At 39.7% G+C, this 15914-nt stretch overlaps 1 protein-coding gene across 3 annotated transcripts in view; it reads left to right on the top strand.

Annotated features, from left to right (window-relative positions):
- LOC122543353 (electroneutral sodium bicarbonate exchanger 1-like) overlaps window positions 1-7883 on the top strand; it is a 264715-nt gene extending 256832 nt beyond the window's left edge. For all 3 annotated transcript variants that reach the window (XM_043681942.1, XM_043681941.1, XM_043681940.1), the window contains one exon: window positions 4394-7883. Coding sequence is in view for 1 of the 3 variants with exons in the window: in XM_043681940.1 (XP_043537875.1) it covers window positions 4394-4400 (7 nt within the window). In the remaining 2 variants the exon portion in view is untranslated. The remainder of the gene's footprint in view (window positions 1-4393) is intronic.
- Window positions 7884-15914: the final 8031 nt, after the last annotated feature.

Here is a 15914-nt window from a genome sequence, read left to right as displayed (position 1 = left end):
GGAGGAAACCCACGCAGACACGGGGAGAATGTGCAAACTCCACACAGTCAGTCGCCTGAGGCGGGAATTGAACCCGGGTCTCAGGCGCTGTGAGGCAGCAGTGCTAACCACTGTGCCACCGTGCCGCCCACACTCCTGTTTATATCTGTCAGCCAGAGCTCCCTGATTGGACTAGATTAACGGCCCCTGTCAGACAACTGATCTGTGACCCGCCTGGTTGATCTTGTTACAATTGCTATATACCCCCCACCCCCCCAAGTCTGAGGACATTGGCCAGTTTTTTTTTGTAGCTGCTGTTGGGGTGTTTTAGCACTGGGTCAGGTTCCTCCAACTCTGCCTCTGAGACTGGCGTATGTAACACGCAGTAGCTTGCCTCTTGTGCCCGGAATCTCAGAAGAAATTCATTCTCCTCTTCAAGTGGTAAAGGCATTAAGATTGTGACATCTGCCGTGTCCAATTCAGATTCTGAGGTAGAGGGGGGATCTCATAGAGACTTATAAAATTTTAACAGGTCTAGACAGGGTAGAAGCAGGGAGGATGTTCCTGAATGGTGAGTGCATCCAGAATCAGGGGTCACAGTCTGAGGATTTAGGATGGACCATTTACGACGGAGATGAGGAGACATTTTTTCACCCAAAGAGTGGTGAGCCTGTGGAATTCATCACCAACAGGAAGTATTTGATGCCAAAATACTGAATGTATTCAAGAGACAGCTAGATTTAGCACTTGGGGTGAATGGGATCAAAGGTTATGGGAAGAAATCAGGATTAGGCTATTGAGTTAGATGATCAGCCATGATCATGATGAATGGTGGAGCAGGCTTGAAGGGCCGAATGGCCTCTTCCAGCTCCTATCTTCTATGTTTCTATGTTCACAGAGAGGGAAAACCCACAGGTTCCAGAACAGTTGGAAACACCGTCAAGGAGCCGGGCATGTCTTGTTCTGACAGCATTTGAGTGTTTGCAGCTTTCATATCATCCACATGCTTGTTTAGGACTGTTGCACCTATTCGAACTTTATTCGTCACTGGACCTGACATTGCATCTTCCATACCTCTTACCTGTGCAGGGCCATTCCCGTGGTTCCTATACCAAACTTGTCCCCTGAAGTAACTGTCTCTCTCACTTAGTGGAGTCTTGTTTCCGGCATTGGTGTTCCGAATGCCATTTCATTCCCTTTCCCTCCCTCCCTCAGGTCTGGGAAGATCCAATTTAACCTGGCATGGAGTCTTCTCCCCATTAGCAACTCTGCTGAAGCTATCCCTGTAGTAGTATAAGGGCTGGTCCTATTTTCAAATAGAACCAGGACAGATACTGCAGTTATTGAAACTTTAGTATTTAGCCTGCCTTCAAAGTTTGGACTGGTCTTTCTGCCAGACCGCTGGATGATGGATGATGTGGAGCTTTGGTATATGTCGAACACCATTTAACTTTAGGAAATACTCAAATTTCCTGCTGTAAACAATGGCCCATTATCTGTGACCAACACTTCCAGGAGTCCATGTATTGTAAAAGATGCATGCAGTTTTCTTATCATCCCCGTGTTTGATGAATGAACTCTGCACATCCAGCCACTTTGAGTTAAGAACATTGAATCCATGAAAGGACCTACATAGTTGACATGTGACAAGTCCAGAGTTTACCCAGCCATTCCCATGAATGTGGGGGTGCAGCTGGCTGTAATTTTTGTCCTTGTTAGCACTCTGGGCACTGCCCCACCAATGCAGCTATGTCTACATCCAAACCCGGCCACCAGACCTATCTTTATTTTGGAGACCCCGGATGACCCTGGTGGAGTTAAGCCAGTATCAGGTAGCCTTTTAGTACAATCAGTGGGAGCTGAATGAGCTGCTTCTCCTAAGAGACCGGAACCAAAGTTATACCCTTAATCAGTCAAGGTTGCCCCATGTAGCTTCTCAGTTTAGACGAGGCCTTATGCAAACTTAAGGGTTGGAATCCAGAGCAAATTTTGTGAAAGACTGGTTCTGCGATAACTGATAAAGCTGTGTCGGTATCAACCTCCACTAGGGCGGCACGGTGGCTCAGTGGTTAGCACTGCTGCCTCACAGCATTGGGTCCCAGGTTCGATTCCAGCCTCAGTCAACTGTGTGGAGTTTGCACATTCTCCCCATGTCTGCATGGGTTTCCTCCGGGTGCTCTGGTTTCCTCCCACATCACAAAAATGTGCAGAGCAGGTGAATTGACCATGCTAAATTGCCCATAGTGTTAGGTGCATTAATCAGAGGGGAAGTGGGTCTGGGTGGGTTACTCTTTGGAGGGTCGGTGTGGACTTACAGGGAATCTAACCTAATCTAATCTGGAACCATGGCTGAAGAGTTTCAGGGCAGAGGAGATGACCTGGAGAGTGCAGTGAAAGAGACTCACTGAGATCCTTGTAGAGAGAGGAGGAGAACTTCTTCAAGGTAGGCATCCTTGGAAGAGGCTTCGCAGTCAGGTTGAAATCAACTAGGAGAAAGTGAGGACTACAAATGCTGGAGATCAGAGTCGAAAATGTGGTGCTGGAAAAGCACAGCAGGTCAGGCAGCATCCAGGGAGCAGGAGAATCGACGTTTCAGGCATGTGCTTTTCCAGCATCACACTCTCGACTCTGATCTTCAGCATCTGCAGTCCTCACTTTCTCCATTAGAACTGGGTGACCGTTTAACTAGACATTTATTTTGATTGAAATTACTTAGCAACATCCAAATCAGAGCCACTGTTCCAAACCAAATGTAGGTGGGCTTTCCAGGGTGTGTACCTCCTGGATATCACCCTATGAGATCTCTTACTCAGTTTAGGTCAAGTGGGACACTTTTGCTGTCTTGAGTACGTAAACTGGCAGCAAGCACAATGGTTTGCCAGTCAGGATGCTGAAGAAAATGTTAACCATTTGGCCAAGGCTCGGCTTTGTTTTGGGATTTTGCTGTGGGCTGATCTAGAGTCCCGATGTTCAAGATATGTCCTGAATGAGGCCGTGGAACTGCCTTCACTCAAGTGGTGTCCCCCAAGTTCAGGGGCCTGCCGAGGGTGTCCACCTCCATCAGAATTTCTTCTGTAACATGCTTTATTCTCATCGCCACTGAAATAACTCCAGATGCCGGTATCCTGCCACCAAGTCACCCTTTATTTACATGTGGAGATCCAGCTCCCTCAGAGCCAGCTCTTCAGCTGAACAAAATCTCTGACACTCCTGTTTATTTTTTCCCCTTTTTTTTTCCTTACCCCCACACTACCGCCTAACTGCGGTAGTGCTTATTTTTTCCCCAGCACCCATGTTGTGTGTGTGCAGGTGTACAAATCTTTATTCAATTTCCACCACCAGGAAGAAAGGAAGCACCCGAGTGGCCAGTGACAAGCAGTGCCCTACACAAAAGGCAATGTTGTGTGACACTCCTGTTTATTTTTTTTTACACTCCTGTTTATATTTTTTTTTCTTTTTTTTAACTTTTCCCCAGCACCCATGGTGTGTGTGTGCAGGTGTGAGACACAGTGAGAGACATAAAGTGCACGAATCTTTATTCAATTTCCACCACCAGGAAGATAGGAAAACACCCGAGTGGCCAGTGACAAGCAGTGCCGTACACAAAAGGCAATGCTATGTGACATTCCTGTTTTTTTTTCTTTTTTTTCTTTTTTATTTATTTATTTTTTTTATTAACCCCCACACTACCACCTAAGTGCGGTAGTGCTTATTTTATCCCCAGCACCCATGGTGTGTGTGTGTGCAGGGCATTCCTGTTTATTTTTTTTTATTCCACCACCAGGAAGAAAGGAAAACACCTGGGTGGCCAGTGATAAACACTGCCCTTCACATCAAAGGGCAATGCTGTGTAACACTCCTGTTCTTTTTTTTTAGTGACAAACACTGCCCTTCACATCAAAGGGCAGTGACACTCCATTTTTTTTTTATTTTTATTAACCCCCACACTACCACCTAAGTGCGGTAGTGCTTATTTTATCCCCAGCACCCATGGTGTGTGTGTGTGCAGGACATTCCTGTTTATATCTTTTTTCTTGGCTGGTCTGATTGGATTATTAAACAAATTACAAACCAGTTTTACAGGGAGAGGAGGACAAACCTCAAATCCCAGTTCCACATATGACAAGACAGTGACAATGACATTTATACATTAGACAATACCGTTACATACAAAAGTGCAGACAACATTCCTGTTTATATCTGTCAGCCAGGGCTGTCTGATTGGACCGGGTTAACATCCCCAATCAGGGAACTCATTTTCTGAGGTCCACCTGGCTAACCTCATTACAATCACTACAACTTCCCTACATGCAAATTCCTCTCCATCCACCTCACATCTTCCTCCTAAAATAGTGATCTGAGCCATTATTTTCTGAAGGCATGATATAAATTCACATCTTTTGTTTATTCTTAGGTTTTAATCCCAACATTGACAGAAAAGGATGAAGCTGGAATTGACTCAGGGAAGAGCCAAAGTAGAGAGGTTTTCAAACAAACACCAACACTGCGTCCTGGAACATCGTTGAAGAATAAAACAAATTGAAGGCAACAAATTGTCCTTTTAAGAACTCCATTAAGACCTTTCAAAAAGAAGTTGAAGTATAATTTTAATTTTGATTTTGTTTTTGCAAGTGATTAGATTGACCCGAGCAAAAGTTTGAACTCTTGAAAGAAATGTAATTTTATGCATTTTTAAAAATTTTCAGTTTTGTGATACAATGCCTGACAAAAATCGACCTTTTGAAAGATCTTAATCTCTAACCAGCATATAATTTGAAACAATTGATGTATAGATGGTAAGAATAATTAGATTTGTTATATGTACTGCATTACAATTATGGTGTGATCACCAGTGCTGTTTCATGTTATTTCTACACTTCAAGGTATGTTTCATGTCCCTGCATGAAAGATCTATTGTCTATCAACATTGTTTACATGTACCTTGGTCACTAAATGTTATCTTTCTAATTAATAAAGCAACTTGCAGTGCAATATACTGTACAAATTAAAATCGCTACTAATATACTACATGGCTAGTGAAAAGATAATTCTGAAAATGTTTTCTAAGAATCCCTTACCAATAGACATTGAGAGGTTTCTGTCATCTGAAACCCTCATCAGCCTGCTGGCAGTAATATCCCTGTTGTGAACTTTGAGGGGTACTAAAATGAATGATGAACAATTGTATGGCATTGATATGATAAACAAAATTTAGTTAATATTTGTTATTATGCTGAAGTGTGCAGGATGAAAGAATTAGCTTAGAATGCTGTGATTATATGAAGCTTCAGAACTAATTAGAAAAATACAAATATTAAACAAAACCTGCAAAATCATACCCTGTGAAGTTCAGTTCTGAGTACATAAAACGTTTCCTAACTTGCAAGTTCATTTTTAAATTGTTCCCACCGGAAGCATCTGCTGCCACATTCTTCAAAGGACATTCTGTAGTCATGTTTTAAATTGCTTATATATTGTCAGATAATTTCACTTCTAAATAATCATAAGGTAAGTTAATTAACTGTTTCTTAAATCAGTACTTTTAACAAGATGGGAAGCTTAAAGTGCAATAGCATAGCAATACATAATTATTTTCATTTATTCTTTTGTGTTAGGGAAGAAATGTCAGAAATTCATTCGATGAGAAAGGATTAAAAATGCAAATTTAAATCTAGTATCAAAACTGATATATATGTAAGTGCCATGAAAGTAACACTAGTTCATCAAAAAGAATAAGCTGTTGAGGGCAAGTGGTGAGCAAGTCTATGTCTAATGCTAGGTAAGACCATCTACAATCAGCAGAGATTATCAATATACTTGAAGATCACCACATACCTCTTGACACTAAAGTCAAAAAGTTTTCAGCTGAAGGAGAAAGGTAATGTCTGGGTGGAAAAAAGATGGTGTTTTCAGGAAGAACATAACAGACTTATCTCTAGTTCATAACGTATCATAGAGGTAGAGAAACCCAAGTCATGGACTAAAACACCACTACAATTCTCAAAGGATTATATATTATGTTACAACAGAGACTGGTGGAGTGCACTGACGGTCTATTCCCACTATGCCACAGGTCACAACATAATATATTATGATATTGATATAGCAAATTAAAAATCTTATCTATATCAGGTTTTAAATAAAAATATCTATCAACCAGTGTTCTTCAGGAAAAGAGAAAATTTGCTTTTTCTCTGCAAAGGTTCACTGAAATAAAGAATAACACTTTCTGGTCATTAGGGCCATTCTTGAAGGCATAATTGCCAAGGCATAGAATGTTCTGATATATGTGGTCAAATCACTAATCATGCATCATTGTCTCTGAAGTCGTAGCAGATGCAATTTGCTCAGGAAATACAATATTGAGAAGTTCTTGCAATCATACTTCCAGAAGAACCAATCGATTTTACTTTGAAATCAAAACAGGGTATTTTTCAAAATAGGAATGACTAAGGGGCAGCCTTTCCCCATAGGCTTTTGTTTCCCAACTAATTCCATATATCAAAGCATCCTCCATCCAGTCACTGTTCAAACAACCTTAGCAGGAGTCTACAGCAGTACAAGTTATCACTACTCATGTGATTTCCAATGTCCAATGAGCTTTCAGTTACCTCTTTGAAATAAACCACGTCACGCATTTCCATAAAATTCAAAATAAAGCTGTTTTTCCACAATCTTTCAAAACCCAAGTCCTCCAAGACATTTTAAATCTGAAGTGTCATCATAACAATTAAGACCATATTGAAACTGTGCTGGTTGCAGGCTGTTGAGGGCACCTGGCAATAACAAAAAAAAACTCTATTCTGCTGTTAAAACTCATTTCTTCAGATACTTCAATTCACAATTTTAGAATCTTGTATCATTATGTAACATCTTTAGAGCACTGTTTTTGTCTGATTTCCTGGAGAAACACAGCTATCAAACAAGTAATTTCCATTTTATGATTTTGAATGTATACATACCAAAAGAAAATTAAAATATGAAAATATATCCTTAGTGAATTTAAAAAAGTGCAGGCACAAATTTTTAATATAGCTTCTTTCTAGTGGACATGTAGAAATAGAGACGCATTATTTTATTTTAAAAGAGACTTATAGAAATATATTAATAGATTATTTTGTTGCAGAAAACCTATAGTCTTATGACAGTTATAATGTAAATAAAAGTACAAGCGGAAATCAAATCCACTTGGTCCACCAAGCAGAAGCTTGTTGGCCTAAATCTGAAGGATGGACTAATAGTTCGCATACACAAGATGACCACAGACCCCTTCAACTAAGAAATATAAAAGTATAGTAAAGCCAAAATGGCTTATATTTTAGTGATGCCATTTTTGTTTCTGTTTATTAGTCCCAGATATTTAGATGTGAAGACCCAGGTATATAAATTGTTTGTTTACAGTATTGTTTAAATGGAGTAATGTGATTGCAGTTTCAGTTCAAGGTGAATGTAAAAGTTATTTATGATATAGTGGAGGAATTGTTTGTAAAAGTGCTGTAAAGTCAGGTAATGCTGTGTTTAATCTTGTTTTATTTTGTTGCAAATTTGTTGTAGTGAAAATAGAGATGCAGTAAAATAAGTGTTCACCTAAACTGTAACAAATGAAGAAAAGCATCATTTTAAAGAGACAATATTCCTCTTATTTAAATAGGCCTGCATTTTGCAAAACATTAGAATGGATTTTCATTTTTTCTTAGCCTGTCATGAGTATCAATGAAGATGATAGAAACTTCTTTTCATTTTTGTTCAAAATGTTAAATGAAGTCTTACTAACAATGTGCATAGGTCGTGAAATGCAGCCTTTTTAGAACAAGAGCAGAAATTCTGTGAACTTAAATAATTAAAATGTGAATGGAACAATTATAATTTATTTCTATAAGGAAATAAAAATGATTAAAATACAATGATTTGATTATTTCTTAGATAAAAGATCTGATTTTAAAATACTGCAAGTGATCTTTACGATGTGATGATCCATTAATATGAAATCTTAGAGTGGTGGGATATGCATATATACTTGTGACTCCCAATGTTGTGTTTCTAATCTAGCAAGCATCATCTAGTTATTTCCTCACAAGATATCAGGAAAAATGTGCTGAATCTTCAACCTTACTGCTACCTGCTTTGGAGCAGCAGTGGAAGAGCTTTTGGAGCAGGTCCCATTTGTTGCTTGATATGGAAAAGCTTAAAAAGGAAGTGAGGACTGAAACAATCCTCAACTTACATTATTTTTTCATAAAATACTTGAATCTTTGGACATCTTATACATTACATTTTAAACTGCTGTGCATAATGAAATAATTTGAAGAGAAAAACATTCAGCAGTATATCTGTAGATGAACTGGTGATTCAAAGACCTTGTCTGAAATATTTCAAGTATCACAATAAAGGCTGAGACAGTTTTCAATTAATAACAATTAATTTATTTTAACTTCAAACAATACATTTTAAATTAATTATTTATTTGAAATTATACTTCTTAAAGTAAAGATATGGTGAAAGAACAAAAATAGAAGGCATTTGAAAGGGAAAGTTTAGTTCAATGTGACAAAAAAAGTGTCTCCTTTGAAAATCCTAATAGACAATTCACAAATGAGTGATTAAAAAATGAGGGAAGTCATTTTCTTCTCAGGATGTGAGGTGGGACAGTTGGAAGATGCAGCAGAACTCAGTTTTACGATATTCCTGTTGGCTTTGGGACCCATTACATTTTCCTGTTTGTCCTGGAATAGGGGGTTCTGAATCTCTCATCCAAACGTTATGTGAAACTATTGTGCCTTATTGCCCTGAGGATTATTGGCTTCTGGGTTGCTGCCTGGAATCCTTAAGCTGATGTTATTAGAGGAAAGGAGAAACCAGAGACTGGTGACATGTCCTCCTGGCTGTGCGTATATTGTCATATCCAAAGAATTAACAGGCAGAATCTTCCAGCCCCAAAATGAAGTGGGCATTGGTGAGAAAAGTGGGGGAATCACGTGAGATCTGCAGTGAGAGGCATCCTGCCTTTCAGAGTAAAAAGTCCCATTTTTCAACCTTGAGTTGAACGGTGAGATGAGATTCTCATTAGTGAGCGATGAAAGGCTGATTTACATGGATTGGCATATATTAACATCTCATTATGAAAGCACCTGACCTCATTGATATGCAGCTTCTCATTCTTCCACCCTCAGCATAGAACCTAGACGGAGACTATTCCCAATGTTAGAAGAATGAGAGGTGATCTTATTAAAATCTGTAATAATCTGGGGGGCTTTAGGTGCTGAAAGGATTCTGAAAGGATTTGTCACCTTCAAGGAAATCTAGAAATGGGGATAGTTTCAAAATAAAAGGTGGTCCACTTCAAAAAGAGATGAAGGGAAATTTTGGAATTCTCTTCACTGGACAGCAGTGAAGACTGAGACACTGACTGTAGAGTTAGGTTCAAGGCTGAGTTAGACAGATTTACGAACACAGAGGAAATGATGGAGGCTGGTACAATTACAGCATTTAAAAGGCATCTAGATGGGTATATGAATAGAAAGGGTTTAGAGAGATATGGGCCAAATGCTGGCAAATGGGACCAGATTAGGTTAGGATATCCGGTCGGCATGGACAAGTTGGACTGAAGGGTCTGTTTCCATGCTGTACATCTCTATGATTCTACGTGAAAGTCAGAGCAGTAACCTGGCAACCCTAAGCATGCTACTTATTCATACAGATTTCCAGCGGTCACTAACATCTTGGGGCATGCTCCATTGGTAGGAAGTGCATGCTGGGTCAAAATCCTGGAATTCCCTCCCTAACAGCATGGTGGGTCAACCCACAGCAGGTGAACTGCACCAGTTCAAGAAGACAGCTCACACCATCTTCTCAAGGGCAACTAGGGACAGGCAATAAATGCTGGCCAGCCAGTGATGCCCACATCCCACAAATGATTTTTTTTTTTGTAAAAACCCACCCTGCTCCTCCAACAAGCAGGATCACAAGGTCCCTGTCAGCAAAGTGGAGTATCAATTAACCTCTAAGAGAAAGTGAGGACTGCAGATGCTGGAGTATCAGAGTTGAAAAATGTCGTGCTAGAAAAATACAGCAGGCCAGGCAGCATTCCGAGGAGCAGGAGAATCAATGTTTCGGGCATAAGCACTTCTTCAGGAATGAAGAAGGGCTTATGCCCGAAACGTCGATTCTCCTGCTCCTCGGATGCTGCCTGGCCTGCTATGTTTTTCCAGCACGACATTTTTCAACTATCAATTAACCTCTGTCTGATAAGTTCAGGGCAAATAATATGAACTGTGGAGGGCAGTTGTGGGCTGCCAGTGCTTGACCGGGACACATGACTGAGTGTCAATGATGGTGCTTGTGCCAGATGTCCCAGCAGATCCACCTGTATTTCTAACTGTGGCAAGGGGGGAGAATATGACAGATTGGCACCAGAGGGATATGTTGCATAGTTAACGAGGCAAGCGAGGGAAAGTGGCACAAGTTAATTTGCTTTGGCTCATAGGGAAACTGGGCAAAAATGACAGCCAATTTCTGGTAAAATTCCGCCCAATATCTTGTTTTGGCAGATGTTGCTGGAGGCTTATTTTTTGAAGATGGCTGTGCCATCCAGCAACATTACCATGAAATGGCAATTCTGGAAGATTTTCCAAAAAGCATCCCAATTACTGGTACCACACAAACAAGGTATGCTGGACAAATAATAAATCAATGTTTGTCTGGCAGAGCACACACCTGAATACAAAAATGGGCTTGATGTTTATTAAATCAATTGATGTCGGCAGTAATTATTCAACTGAAAGCAGATAGGGTGGTTTCCTTTCTCTTTTGGCATTAGTTATATTTATGCAATCAAATGTTGTATAAATGCAAGTTCTGATTGTTTTTGCAAAGCATGTGTTACAAATATAAAACTTAACCTTGTGGTCGTCCATAATTTCCACTTTGGCACTAAATGTTTAGATTAACTACTGATGAAAAATGGAGCCAGAAGTGTGACCTGGAAGAGTAAACTCAATTAAATATATAACCTTAGAACCAACTACCAAATCTCGAAGACGTGTTTTCCATTTTCTGGTTATTAGATGCAACTATTTCGCCAGTATTTCCATCATTTATCTTATGTTCACTTTATTCTTTACGAAATGGTTTAACTTTATTTCCACCTTGAAATCGATATAATTAATATTAGCAAATGGTTACTGCTCTTGCCTGATGCAAGGCTGACCGTTGATATTACTTCCGGTCGGTTCATTTCGCAGTTCTTTGAGCAACGTAGTCACCCTTGCTTCGAGGCTTTGGGCATGCGCTGCAACGTACCGTTTTCCGCGCGGGCTGCAGAGGCTTTGTGATGTTTTTGTGCTGCTGTCAAGGGGTCGTCATTTTTTAAATGTACAACAATTCCGTAAAAACGTAAGGAAGGAAAACTAGTCAGTTTTTAGTATTTTAAAAACTAATGTTGTCGAACTTCATAATCTGATAGCAAAACGTAATTTAATTGCTTGAATTTATTTGTTGTTCACATTTGACAACGTTGAGTGCCCCAATTAAGCTTCATGATTCCATTCAAGTGTTTATGACCTTTCCCAATTCATAGGTTTACCTTCTAAAGAACATTACTATAGATTAATGACCTCTGGTGGCTGGAAAGGTTCCTTTGCAAGTGTGACCACATGATCTCTTTGAATTCTATAGTTTTGATATTGTGATTATGTATATATGTCAAGTAATTGCAACCTACTTTCATGGTGGCAGTGGCAGGACATTTTCATGCACCTATTCAAAGTAAATTGAGTTTATCTCAATTTGAGATTACTTCTTAATTCACAATATTACAATATTGTAACAGTGGGAGTGGAATGTGGTAGCCACACATCAGATAAAGTAGTGATTGAGAAAGATTGAGACAGTCAATTCATTTGAGCATTACTATCATAACATAGTTTCCACTTTGCTTAAACTTAACTTTGCTCACTACTTCATTGATGGTTCTACTTTGCCATGTGAAACTAAGAATAAACTCTGGATTCATGCAAAACATGAAGTAGGCCATTCAGCCCCATCACATCTTTCATTCTTTAAGATCATGGCTGATCTATTTATGTCCTGAAGTTCATATTCCCAATGACACTGAAACTTTAATTCCCTTGCTTAACAAGAATTTATCTACTTTCACCTTAAAATATTCATAAATACTTGGTAGTAAAGAACTAAAATATTGCTAAAAGGAGACTAGAAGTTGAAACTTTTCATCTCGCACACATCTGAAGTAGGTCACAAAGAAAATGATCTGGGGAAGAAAAGAGAATGCGGATTGGTCAGGCCATAATTGGAGGTACAGCAAGAACAGTTAAACCTCGCTCTTAAGTCTCGGACTGGCAGGTAGATTCTGATTGGGCATTACTAATTCTAATTCTGGATTAGTGGTGCTGGAAGAGCACAGCAGGCAGCATCCGAGGAGCAGTAAAATCGACGTTTCGGGCAAAGCCCCTTCATCAGGAACCCGAAACCTCGATTTTACTGCTCCTTGGATGCTGCCTGAACTGCTGTGCTCTTCCAGCACCACTAATCCAGAATCTGGTTTCCAGCATCTGCAGTCATTGTTTTTACCTATTACTAATTCTAATGCAACCCCATGGTAATGATCTTAACCAAATAGAATCCACCTGCCTGGTCTCAATATTTGATGACCCCCACCTCCACCACTTGCTGAGGTAAAGCATTCCAAAGTTGCACAACTCTCTGACAACTGTCCCTGTTCTGGACTCACCAACAAGGAGCACCATTTTCTCCATATCCACGTTATCATTTGGGATCTTGAATACATCAAGCTTCTAAACTCTTTGAATAGGCTAGACTTGTTTTCAACACTTCCCTCGTAAAACAAATTGCTCTTTCTAGGTATCAAATCTAGTGAACCACCTCCGATGCATTTGCATCTTTCCTTAAATAAGACCAAAATTGCAAGTAGGATTTGAGATGCAGTCGCACACATGTCCTCTATAACTAAAGCATAACATCCTTACTTTCATGTTCAATTCCTCTTAAAATGAATTATGGCACTCTATTAGCCGCCTTAATTACTTGCTGTACCTGCATACAAATCTGTAGTGACTTACATGCTGGAATATACTGATCTCTCTATTTCAGAATTCTGAAGTATTCTCCATTTAAGTAATATCTACTTTCTTACTCTTCTTGCCAAAGTTAACAACTTCACATTTTGCTACATTATACTCCATCTGCCAAATCGTTGTCCACACTCTCAACCTACCTGTATATGTCTGCATCTTTCTAATGTCCTCTTCACAGTATACTTTAGTACCCATCTTTGTGTCATCTGAAAATTTAGCTCCCAAACCTTCAATTTCCTTATCTGAATAATTGATAAAAAATGTAAAAAGCTGAGGCCCAAGCAAAGATCCCTTGCAGAACTCCTCTTATCACATTCTAGCAATCAAAGATCCATGAGTATGTACAGTACTATTTTTGTAAGCCAGCCATTATTCTATTCATGATACAATGGTACCACCTACCTAATATGCTCTTACTTTAGACATTAAGTTTTTATGTGGTATCTTGTTAAATGCCTTCCACAGTACATGTTTCCCCTTTTAAAAATTTCCAATAAAATGGTACAACATGATTTCGCTTTCAGAAACCATGCTGATTCTTCCCAATTACCCTGAGTTTTTTTGTGCTCAGCCATAACCTCCTCAATGATCAATTCTAACAATTTCTCCAAGACAAGTATCAAGTTAATTGGACTATCATTTCCTCTTTTCTGCCTTCCTCCCTTCTCGAATAGAGGGGTTATATTTGTTACTTTCCAATCTGTTATGGACCAGACCAAGCCCTCAAATTATGTTAAGAAGATAGCCTAGATCCTAACTTTTTCTTATTTTAAAGGCAAGTGTCAGGCATTGTGTTCTGAGTGTAATTTGATTGGTTAAACTACCAGATTTAAACAAAATACATTTATTCAAACACAATAGTTAAAATGCAACAAAAGAAAGAAGAAATTGGAATAATTAACCTATTGGGAAACTTAACAGAATAATAGATTATTTAACTAATAAACAGTAACTGTTCCAATATACTAATATCCCATAAAAGCAAAAAATCAATAAAATAAATTGTCTCAGGCAATTCTTCAGTCTAGGAGGAAGAAAAATAAAGAGAAAACTTGAGAGAGAGAGAGAGAGTAGTAGGGAGAGATATACTCCAAACCCAGCTTCAAGACCCAGCAACTCCTACTGGAAAAAGTAGAACTAAAAATCCTGCTTCTGTGGGAGCTTCACCCCACCCATTCAGGCTGTTTCTATCATTCCAACATTCAACTTAAAAAAGCCAAGGCCTCTCAAACTGTTTACTCATAGAATCCCTACAGTGTGGAAACAGGTAATTTGGCCCATTGAGTCCACACCAACCCTCCTAAAGACATCTCATTCAGAACTTACCTACCCCTGTAGCCCTGCATTTCGCATGGCTGGTCCACCTAGTCTGCACACCATGGGCAATTTAGCTTGGTCAATCCATGTAACCTGCATGTCTTTGGACTGTGGGAGGAAACTCTAGCACCTGGAGGAAACCGATGGAGAATGTGTGTGGGGTTTGCACAGTCACCCAAGGATGGATTTGAACTTAGGTTGTTGGTGCTGTGAGGCAGTAGTGCTAACCACTGAGCTACCATGCAGCCCAACTCTAGTGGCTCTGAGTAGACTGCTAGTCACTTCTCTCTCAACCTTTCATCATTTTAAAAAAAAACACAGGACAAGATATACCTCTTAAAGCCATAGTATTGTCACAAGTCTAATGGAACTTTTCCAGAATCTAGTGAATGCATTTACTACGTCATTAATCTCTTTAAGACCCTTGGATGAAATCCATCAGGACCTGGAGACCTGTCAGCCTACAGTTCCATCAGTTTCTCAGTACTGCTTCCTAGGTGATTAGAATTTCACCAAGTACCTCTTTCTTTTCTCTGGTTTACAGCCAATGCTGAAATACTTTTTGTATTCTCTACAGTGATACAGTCAGACCCCAACCAAGGTTTCCCAACTTATTATGGTTCGAGGCAAATTCCCTAAAGGATTAAGTTCGTGGGTTAGGAGGGATGAACTGGCTTTATTCACCTGCCTCGGTTGGTCCCCAGCAAGGTTACTTTAAAAAGATCACTCCCTTAGTGAGTTTTGAGAAGATTTGTAACTCAGGTTGAGGCTTTGGATGTAGGTTTGCTCGCTGAGCTTGAAGGTTCATTTACAGACTACACCCAAAAATTCCTGAAGACCATCAAAAACACTAAGATAGAAGAGGATGAAATAATGGTCTCCTTTGATGTAACAGCCCTGTTTACATCAATCAACATTAACCTGGCCAAGGAAACACTGACTACACTATTAGAAGACCCAAAGACATATACACCAAACACCATTAACTTCATCAACAAGGACAGTATCATCAAGCTAGTGGACCTATGTCTTACCACACACTTCACCTTCAACAACAAAACCTACAGACAAACCAACGGAACACCCATGGGATCTCCGATATCAGGGTTCTTAGCAGAGGCAGTAATGCAGAGACTTGAACAAACAGCTCTGCCACTCATCCAACCCAAACTTTGAGTCCACTACGTGGATGACACCTTTGTCATCATAGAGTCATAGAGATGTACAGCATGGAAACAGACCCTTCGGTCCAACCTGTCAACCAGATATCCCAACCCAAGCTAATCCCACCTGCCAGCACCCGGCCCATATCCCTCCAAACCCTTCCTATTCATATACTCATCCAGATGCCTTTTAAATGTTGCAATTGTACCAGCCTCCACCACTTCCTCTGGCAGCTCATTACACACATGTACCACCCTGTGAAAACGTTGCCCCTTAGGTCTCTTTTATATCTTTCCCCTCTCACCCTAAACCTATGCCCTCTAGTTCTGGACTCCCGACCCC

Source organism: Chiloscyllium plagiosum, chromosome 43 (assembly GCF_004010195.1).
Source record: "Chiloscyllium plagiosum isolate BGI_BamShark_2017 chromosome 43, ASM401019v2, whole genome shotgun sequence".
NCBI lineage: Eukaryota > Metazoa > Chordata > Chondrichthyes > Orectolobiformes > Hemiscylliidae > Chiloscyllium > Chiloscyllium plagiosum.
Note: the sequence above shows the minus strand (reverse complement) of the source record. Positions and strands in the feature narration are given on the sequence as shown.